Consider the following 9,658-nt stretch of genomic DNA (forward strand, 5'->3'; position numbering starts at 1 on the left):
TGCTGAGACTCATGTGACATCTGCTTTCTTTCCCAAAAAAGGCTTCAGCAAATTACTTTGGATCACAGTTAACTCACAGTGAGGTCCAGCACGTTCTGCAGGTGTTGGAGTGGGAGCACGTGGGGCTTTCAAAGATGATGGAAATTGGCTTAGCAATAACCTCACCAGCTCCCCCAGCACTCCTGGGTGCATCCCATCAGGGCCCATGGATCCAGTTTGCATAACATCTCTAATCCACTCCTCCTCCTCCAAGGGAGAGTCTTCCTCCCTCCAGACTTTCCCTCTTACCTCCAGGGTCTGGAATTTTTCAGGGCTGGTCTTGGCAGCAAAGCCTGAAGCAAAGGCACATTCAGTGTCTCCACCCTCTCTCTGTCAGAGGTCCCTGTCCTCTGAGTCCCTCTGTTTGGAGCTTGCCTCAGCACTTTGGCCAACCTGCTGCTGGTGAACTCGGGGGGTTCTTCCAGGAGAACAGTCTGGTTTTTCTCCTTCCTCCAGGCTCTTTGGAGGTTTGATCCGGGATGTGAAGAGGAAAGCCCCGTGGTTCTGGAGCGACTTTCGGGATGGCCTCAGCCTGCAGTGTCTGGCATCCTTCCTCTTCCTCTACTGTGCCTGCATGTCCCCCGTCATCACCTTCGGGGGGCTGCTGGGGGAGGCAACCAATGGCCACATAGTGAGCACTTCTCTCTGTTGGGTGGCATGGGAGGGATAAAACTCACACAAAAGTCCTTGCTGCAGTGAAGTTGGAGGGTTGGTTGGTTGTTTTCTTTTCCCCTGATGATTTCTTTACTCACTGCTGCCCCTCTTCCCTGCACAGAGTGCCATGGAGTCGCTGCTGGGTGCATCCATGACAGGCGTGGTGTACTCCCTCTTTGCTGGCCAACCTCTCACCATCCTCGGCAGCACGGGACCCGTCCTGGTGTTCGAGAAGATCCTCTTCAAATTCTGCAAGTAAGGCTGGCTGCTGGTGCTGGGTGCTGCAAGAGCCTCCAGAGGAAGGCAGTGTTGAAGAAAAGATGCTTTTCTTTTCTTCTTAGTGGTAATTGTGAGGTTTAAGTTGTCTGCTGTGTTAGAGCTGTTGCGTGCTGCTGCTTTAGGACGTGATGGTGCAAGAGCCATTGGTCTTGGATGGATGGGAACATTTTGGGGTTTTAGGGTTAAAGTGAAGCAGCAGCAGGAGGAGGAGAAGAAACCACCAGGATGTGGATGCCCAAGCTTGTCTTCGAATTGCTCTGGTTTGGGAATATGGGAAGATTTGCTTTCCTCAGAGTACAAAACCAGGCACTTTTTAGCCTGGTTTGTGCTGGAAGTGGATATGTCTTTTGCCCAAATATCCAACTCGTTTTCTGCTGAGCTATTTTGAGTTTTGAAAATGTAGGAGCTGGTCATGTGAAATGGATATTTTCTCAGGCAGTCCTTTTGTTGTGATGATTTTGGTTGGAGATGAAGCATCCTTGTTGCAATTAAATTTATTTGTGAGCCCCAACTTGCTGGCAGCAGCTGACTGGATGCAAAACCAGCTGGTTTTGGTGTCAGGGTAATGTGGGAGAACAGCACCTTCCCCAACAAGGACCTGACCTGCCTTAGCCTCCAAGGCATTAACCCAGGATTGGATCATTGTTAAATAATGATAAACATTTGGCCTCTCCTGCGGGTCCTCCTGGCACCGCAGCCCAAGCCTGTCTCCAGTGGGCCATGGAATTTACCATCCACAGCCTGGACACACTCCTGAATTGCTCCCAGTTTTCCCTGAGGGGGACGTGGCTTGCAGCCCCTTGCTGGCCCCTCCACCCTTCGCTTTGGTTTGGCTTCCAGGGACTACAGCCTCTCCTATCTCTCCCTGCGGGCGTGCATCGGGCTCTGGACCGCGGCCTTCTGCGTCATGCTGGTGGCCACTGATGCCAGCTGCTTGGTCTGCTACATCACCCGCTTCACTGAAGAAGCCTTCGCCGCCCTCATCTGCATCATCTTCATCTACGAGGCTCTAGAGAAGCTGAGTCACCTGCGAGAGGTCTACCCTGTGCACATGCACAGCGACCTCGACTTCCTCACCATCTACTAGTGGGTTTTTCCCCCCTAACGAGGCGCTGCCCCTTGGCAGGAGCTCAGGGCTGCACCTCCCTCCATCGCCTGTCCCTTACCCCATCTTGGCTTCTCTCCTGCCAGCTGTAAGTGTGAGGCACCGGCCCGGCCCAGCAACGAGACCCTGCGCTTCTGGGAGAGCAAGGAGGTCAACGCGTCTCGCGTCGCCTGGGCCAACCTGACGGTGTCCGTAAGTGCCCCCAGCCACCACTTCCTCCTGGAAGGCCCACGGCTGTTCACGAGGTGCAAAGTCAGAGCCCCTGGGGTGATGGTGGGCTTCCAGCTGGATGGTGCTGCTCTGGAAAGGCATTGCTTAAACCTTACATGTGGGTTTAACCCACTTGGTGCTGGGAAGGAAAGCCCACCGTGCCCAGTCCAGCCTGTCCCCAGCATCATGGGGAGCAGCTGTCCCCTCAGGCAGGACCTTCCTGACTGGGACCAAGGTTAAGTGGGTGCTTTGCTCATTGTAGAAGTTGGAAGACTCAAGTTCAGCTTGAAACTAGTCAATGGTTGCCTTCCTGGATTCCTAATCACTCCAGGCTTTGCTTTCTTATTCAGTGCTGTCTGTCAGTACATGCATAAATTTGCACGTCTGAGCAGCCTCTCAGGCTCATGCTGCTGGAAGCAGAGCCCAGGCATAGGATGGGAGGCCCTTATGGACAGCTTCATCTTCATCTTCCCACTCATGGCCAAGTTCTGTGAGGGCTCTGTGAAGAAGGGACAATTTGTCTTTTTTCTTCTCCTACTGTGGTTGTTTGCCCTCCCTCCCCATTCCCTCTTTCAGCATCCCCAAGAGTTTCCATCGTTTCCTTCCCCTCTGGTGTCTTCTTCAGCCACAGTTACCTGCTGTTCAGGCAGAGGATGTGCCCTGGGTCTGTGCTGTGGTGTCCCACCACATCTCATGTCTCTGCTCTCCTCTGTGTAGTTTGATGTGTCACTTGTTCAGCTGCTGCTGCTCCTTAAACAGGAATCTCCTTTGGCAGGAGCAGTCACAAGACCACAGATCTTGGACCAAGATCCTTAAAACCCCCAAATTATCCGAGGTTTCCTTGCTGCATGCGAGCTGCCTTTGTGCCCTGACCCTCTGTTTCTCCAGGAATGTCGGTATTTGCATGGAGAGTTCCAAGGACCTGCCTGTGGGCATGATGGCCCCTACACACCTGATGTCCTCTTCTGGTGCTGCATCCTCTTCTTCTCCACCTTTGTCCTGTCGAGCTTGCTGAAGAAGTTTAAAACCAGCCGTTACTTCCCAACCAGAGTAGGTGGAATGTGGTGGCCAGCAGCAGTCTCCACGCTCCTTTCCCAAAGGCAGCATTCATCACCCCTTGCCCAAGCCAGGAAACCTTGACCTTGCAGGCTAAGCTCCCCATCACCTGGGACATCCCTCACTCATTTCCAGGAGTGTGAAATGATCGTAGCATTTCCCCCCGGCCTCATGACCTGCCCCAGGGGTGGTTCTGTTGCTCAGGCAGTGGGAAATCAGATCTCCAAAGTAACTTTTGCTTCACCTTCTGTGCACGATGTGCTCACAGGGAAGGTGGATTCAGATGAGGAGCTGCCATAGAAAAAGACACAAGTTCTTCCTTTTGAGGAGCAAGTGATGCCTCAGTGCCTTATTCCCACTGTAGCTGTGAGCATGGCTGGAGTGGCAGACATCTGCTCCCTTATTTTTTAACATTCTTTTTTAAGGTTTGAATTAAAACACCCTTTTCCACCCAATTAAACTTTTTCTGACCCCAGATCTCACAGCCACAATCACAGCAGCAGCATCTCACCAAGGTGTGGGATTTTGTTCACCAGCTCTGACGCTGGTGTCCCCAGCTCCTCCAGCTCTTGCCACAGCCCCGTGTGTGAGGCCCCTTTCAGTGCTGGTTTCTTGCCCCAGGTCCGGTCCACGATCAGTGACTTTGCTGTTTTCCTCACCATTGCCATCATGGTGCTCATCGACTTCCTGATTGGGATCCCATCACCGAAGCTCCACGTCCCCCACATGTTCAAGGTAAGGGGGTGTTTTCACCTGGAGCTGGTCTCAGCCCTTGGGGGTGCCCCAGGGTGACGTCGGGGCAGGATGGGGCTGAGTCTGGAGGAGATGCTGGTGGTGTGACCATCTCCTCTTCCACCTCCAAGTGCATAAGTTCCTTCTGGAAATGAGAGGGCAGCCCCAAAGCTAGATGCCTACGGGAGAAGTGTCTCTAGGTGCCTGTGAAGAGGACACTGGCACTGCTGGAGCCCATAGGAGAGGGTGACGTGGAGCCAGGGCTGGGAGATGCTCGGACACAGGGGTGGAGGGGGAGGAGTCAAAGCCAGGGAAGTGGCCGGGCCGGGAGATGATGCTGGTGTGTGTGCTTTGTTGCAGCCTACCAGAGATGACCGCGGGTGGTTCATCAACCCCATAGGACCCAATCCTTGGTGGACGGTGCTGGCTGCGCTCATCCCAGCTCTGCTCTGCACCATCCTGATATTCATGGACCAGCAGATCACCGCTGTTATTGTCAACAGGAACGAGCACAGGCTGAAGGTGAGGGGCTGCAGGAGATGGTGGTCTCCTGGGTTGGGCTGGGGTCGGGTTGATGGTCAGGAGAGGCCACAGCCAGGTAAACAGCTGGCCCAGCCAGTGGGGTGTTTGATACCAGTCTGATGTCGTGCCCTCTATCTCAGGGGAGGGGCTGGCCCACACGTGGGTAACAGTTAGCTTGGGGCTGGAGCAGGGAGGGCTGTGTCTTGGGTAGGGGGTTTAGTATCACTTGCTCTCTAATTTCACTGGTATTATTGTTTTCTCCTCTCTTTGCATTGTTCTATTAAACTGTCCTGACCTCAACCCACGGGGCAGCTGCTGGTGTTCAGCTCCCAGCTGAGGTTAAACCATAACACGTCCCAACCCCAGCTCACTCCAGGCTGCAGGGGTGGGGAGGAGTTCCTCTTCCAAATGCTTTGTGAAGGCATTGGTAGGGGACAGCAGAAGGCTGAGTGGCAGGACGCCCTCCTGGATTAATGGTGACATGGGGAGCAAATGACAGGGAGTTCAGATGAGCAATCTTTTTGGAGCAGTAAATTAATCCCAGATCATTATAGAAACACATTTTTGATTTAAAATGTCAGCAGTGGCTAGGGGAACGACTCATCCTGATGTGTTGCCAGGGAGAACTGGAGTCATGTCTTACTTGCCAGCGGTGGAGATGTCTTTATGAATGACAGAAATAGTCAGGGGTTTGTGTCTGTGTGGTTTTGGTTTGTTTGTTGGTTTCTTTTTTTTTTTTCTTTTTTTTTGAGAAGTGGGCATCACAGAAACTCTCCAAATCCACTTTGCTGCACTCCAGCCAGATTTTCATGTGCAATTCCTTATTTGTTACCAGTTCTGGTTTGAAGTTTGGAAGAGGCTGACTCGTGCTCCAGCAGGGTTTGAGTCTGACCTGCGACATTGTCCTTGCTCTTGTTCTGGGGGATGTTCTGTTTCTTGTCTTGCTCCCTGCAGAAAGGATGTGGGTACCACCTGGACCTTTTCATGGTGGCCGTGATGCTCGGGGTGTGCTCTGTGATGGGGCTGCCCTGGTTTGTGGCTGCAACTGTCCTGTCCATCACCCATGTGAATAGCCTCAAGGTGGAGTCTGCCTGCTCAGCTCCAGGAGAACAACCCAAATTTCTGGGGATACGAGAGCAGAGAGTCACTGGCTTGATGATCTTTGTGCTCATGGGCTGCTCTGTCTTCTTCACATCTGTGTTAAAGGTAAGAGGGAAATGCAAACCACCAACGAGCATGAGCTGTTGGAGGTTGTACAAAAATCATCCCCTTTCTACAGACCTGAATAACTGTGGAATGGAGGAAGAGATCCCAAACCTTGGGGCTGCACCCACGGTGGGCACCAGCCTCAGTTACACTCTCCAGCCCTTCAGACCCCGGGCTGGTGCACTCGAGGCAAGCGAGCAACCCAACTGCTTTAATTTTCAGATGTCCTTCAGGCCCAGCCGTGTTCAGGGCTTACCAGGAAGTGTGTTCAGGGCAGTTCATCTGCTGCCTTTCCAACAGGCAGTGCTTGGTTGGCTGCAATTGGCTCCCTCAGATGCCTCAGAATGGCCCTTCCCCATAGCTAAACACACTGACATCGTGCCCATGGGTGTTCCTTCACAAAGGAACCTCCTCTCCAGGCTAAAGGGAGGCATGTTGTTTCTGTGTGTTGCCACAAGAATATGTAGGAAAACGTTTTTTTTTTGTTGTTGTCACAGAAGGCAGCATATGGTAACATGGGTGAAATCTCCTGTTCTCCTCCAACTGCCCTGGAAAATAGGATTATTCTGATGGATCAGAACTCAAAAGTTCAGCCTGAAGCAGAGCATTAGCTCACACACAAAACATCTAATGGTTAAAGCTTGATGCATCTCTAACCCTGTGAAACTGGAAAGCTTTAGGCAATTTTAGGCAGTGCCTGTAGAACTAGAGTGTTGATACTGCCAGTGCAAATTAAAAAAATAAATGACTGCCTCACTTTTTTTTGCAGTTTGTACCAATGCCTGTGCTTTATGGTGTCTTTCTCTACATGGGTGTGTCGTCGCTCAGAGGAATCCAGGTACAGACCCCTGAGCAGCCTGTGCACCGTGTGTGCCCCCTGGGATTGCACCTCTGTAAAAGCAGGAAAAGAGCATTGGAAAAACCCCTCCACCAGCAAGCAGTGAAAATATTCTGTGTTAGGGACAGACGGGTGGAGGCACAGGAGGTACAGAGGGCTGGGAGGACCAGGCAGAGTCAGCGCGCTCGGCTTGGGGCAGGTCAGGGTTTGGTTGTGTGAAGATGGGGAGCTCAGTGCAAAGGGAAGGCAGTTTCTGCCACTGGTGGCAATCCTTGCTGGGGGATTTTGAGGGCCAGGAAAGGCTGAATAATGTGGAATAGATGCATCTTGGTGGGCAGCTGTCACAGGCCAGCTGGCGTAGAGATGGAGCAAAGGGAAAATGGGCGCTGCTCCCAGGGGAACGTTGTGGGACCCAGGAATTCCCATTGCAAGCGAGACCCTGGAAACTCCCTGCACATCTCAGCAGGGCCAGAAACTTCCTGCAGTCCCAAGCTGGCGACTTCTCCACTCTTCTGCAGTTCTTCGATCGCTTGAAGCTGTTTTGGATGCCGGCCAAACACCAGCCAGATTTCATCTACCTGCGGCACGTCCCCCTGCGGAAGGTGCATTTCTTCACTGTGATCCAGCTCATCTGCCTCGTCCTGCTCTGGGCCATCAAGGTGTCCCCTGCTGCCATCATCTTTCCCATGATGGTAAGAGGCGGTGCCGCTCGGCAGCGGGATGTTGGCAGCCTTGGAGTGAGAGGTGGCATCACCTCTGGCCTCACTGCATCTTCCCTCTTATTTGTGAAGGTTTTGGCTCTTGTTTTTGTCCGGAAAGTGATGGATTTCTGCTTCTCGAAGAGAGAGCTCAGCTTTCTGGATGACCTGATGCCAGAAAGCAAGAAGAAGAAGTTGGATGATGCCAAAAATGAAGCCAAAGAAGAAGAGGTAACGCTTGTGGGGTGCTTGGGGCTGGACATCTCCCTCAGGCTGTTTCTATCACAGCTTGTCTTGAGATGCTGAGGGAAGATCAGAACTCAATAGAAATAGATCCTAATAGCCAGGATTCCACATTGTAACCTTTTCACCTAAACTAGCAGTTTTCAAAATGAGTCATTTATAATCAAGGTGATGATGATGCTATTCTTAATATTGAAAGGTTTACTCATAATAGTGTTTTTAATGCCCCCCAAATGTTTGTGGTGAAAAGTCTCTACTGTGCTGCACTAACAGCTAAAGCTGCCACGGGTCAGCAGAGTGCAGCATGAAATGTTTTTGTTGGGTGTTTATCTGCCTTTGATCAAAGAACTTGATTTGTTCCTTTTTATGGCAGGAGTCCCAGAAGATGATGGAAGCTGCTGCTGCAAATTCAGTTCAGCTGAAACTGGGCAAGACCAGCAACATGGATATTGCAAAGCAAAGCAGTGACAGGTAAAGCTCCACCAAGTGCCAGGGCCCTGGGCAAGATCAGTTTGAAGGTATCTGGCACAGTTTTCTCCATGCGCATCTTTGTTGAGCATCCTGTAGAAACCAGCAGTCAGCCTGGTGGGAGAAGGAAATCTGCAGGCAGGGCTGCCAGAGGTGAGGCCAAGGCTCTGACCCCGAGCAGAGTGGCTGCACACTCACATTAGACCCCCAAACTTGCCTCATCGGTGACTTCACGGGAGCTGCAGATCCTCGTGCTTAAAACTGAGGAGCTGAAGTCCCAGTCTGTACCTGCTGTGGCCCAGGAGCCCAGCCCAGGGTGAGGCACCAGCAAGAGCCGTTGCACGGAGCTGTTGCTCTGCGGCTCTCAGGGTTGCCTCCCGAAAGTCCTCGTCCAGCCAGACCCCCCGAGCTTGTGCCGAGCTTTGACTCTCTGGGCCCCCTGCTCCTCTTGCTGATGCCAATGTGCTTGGTGGCATCAGGTCCCACAGTCACGGATGGGTGTGTTCCATGTTTGCTGCAGACCTGATCCTTCCGAGATTAATCTCTCAGATGAAATGTCCAAAACGACCGTTTGGAAGGCGCTCACCATGAACACTGAAACAGCCTGAACCCGGGGAGGGAACAGGTAAAGGACTGCACGTGGACCCCTGCAGCAGCCGGCAGGTCTTCCCCTGACGCTGCTCTCCCTCTCTTTCCCCTCCAAGTTTTCCTGTTCAGGAATCTGGACGTGGAAGGAGAGGAGTGAGGCGGCGACGCGGGGATGTGCCACGGCCGGCGTGGGGAGAAGCGGCTGCTTTCCCTTTGGAGGGTTCCCATCAAAGCCACGCGGGTGTTTCCAGTGCCCCTTGGCGTGCCTGTGGCACCCGGAGAGGAGCTGCAGGCCCCCGCGGGAGAGAGGAGCTGCAGGTCCCAGGGGGATCTGGTGGTGCCAAGCCTCGTGCAGTGTCCTTGCTCTGCTGTGGTGGTGGTGGGGCTGCTACGCTTTGTCATTCGGTGTCTTGTTGGTGTCTCAGCCCTCTTCACCTCTCTCTCTCTCTCTCTTTTTTTTTTCAAGTATGAACTCTGAATGTAGAAAATAATTTTCTGCTCTATTTGGTGCATTCTCCACTTCCTTCCTTCCCACAGCCAGGTTTTGGGGCTGGTTTGGGTGGTGCTGGATGCCCTCGGTGGCAGGGCAGCGTCCCGGCACCTGGGCCACAGCCACAGAGAAGTGTTTGCTCCTGCACTCCAGGTTCACATCCTTGCTTTTTTATTTTTTGGAGCGTGGTTTTCAGCATGTTCCTGGCATCCCTCCAGCTAAGAAAGAAAGAAAGAAAGAAAGAAAGAAAGAAAGAAAGAACCCCACCCCACTGTCTTTCACCCTAAATACTTCCCACCTTTTGGAAGGATTTGGTATTTCCCTGTACAGAGGAAAATGATCCTGGGCTGGGGGACCCCTCTCCATGGTGTTCCTGGAGTTCTCTTAGGACTTAAAATAACACCCCAGCCCTTGAAGTGACCCATGGTGCTTCTGTTGGCAGCAAACTGTGTTCAGTTTTAAGCACCACAGGATCAGAAAGACCTTGAGGGGTTGGAGCAGGTCCAGACAAGGGCAACGGAGGTGGCGCG

General features: G+C 52.6%; 1 protein-coding gene across 1 annotated transcript; it reads left to right on the plus strand.

Moving 5' to 3' along the window:
• Positions 1-495: 495 nt before the first annotated feature.
• Positions 496-8,658, plus strand: LOC103771054 (electroneutral sodium bicarbonate exchanger 1-like; the record flags this gene model as incomplete). Its single annotated transcript, XM_008938339.1, has 13 exons — positions 496-670; positions 815-948; positions 1,813-2,058; positions 2,164-2,269; positions 3,176-3,337; positions 3,965-4,078; positions 4,436-4,597; positions 5,552-5,803; positions 6,573-6,641; positions 7,160-7,333; positions 7,433-7,570; positions 7,956-8,053; positions 8,571-8,658. Coding segments are annotated over 13 exons (1,918 nt in total), but the record flags the coding sequence as incomplete, so codon positions are not given.
• Between the last annotated feature and the right edge of the window lie 1,000 nt (positions 8,659-9,658).

The sequence above is a fragment of the Merops nubicus genome, unplaced genomic scaffold (genome assembly GCF_000691845.1).
Source record: "Merops nubicus isolate BGI_N331 unplaced genomic scaffold, ASM69184v1 scaffold14104, whole genome shotgun sequence".
Classification (NCBI taxonomy): Eukaryota; Metazoa; Chordata; class Aves; order Coraciiformes; family Meropidae; genus Merops; species Merops nubicus.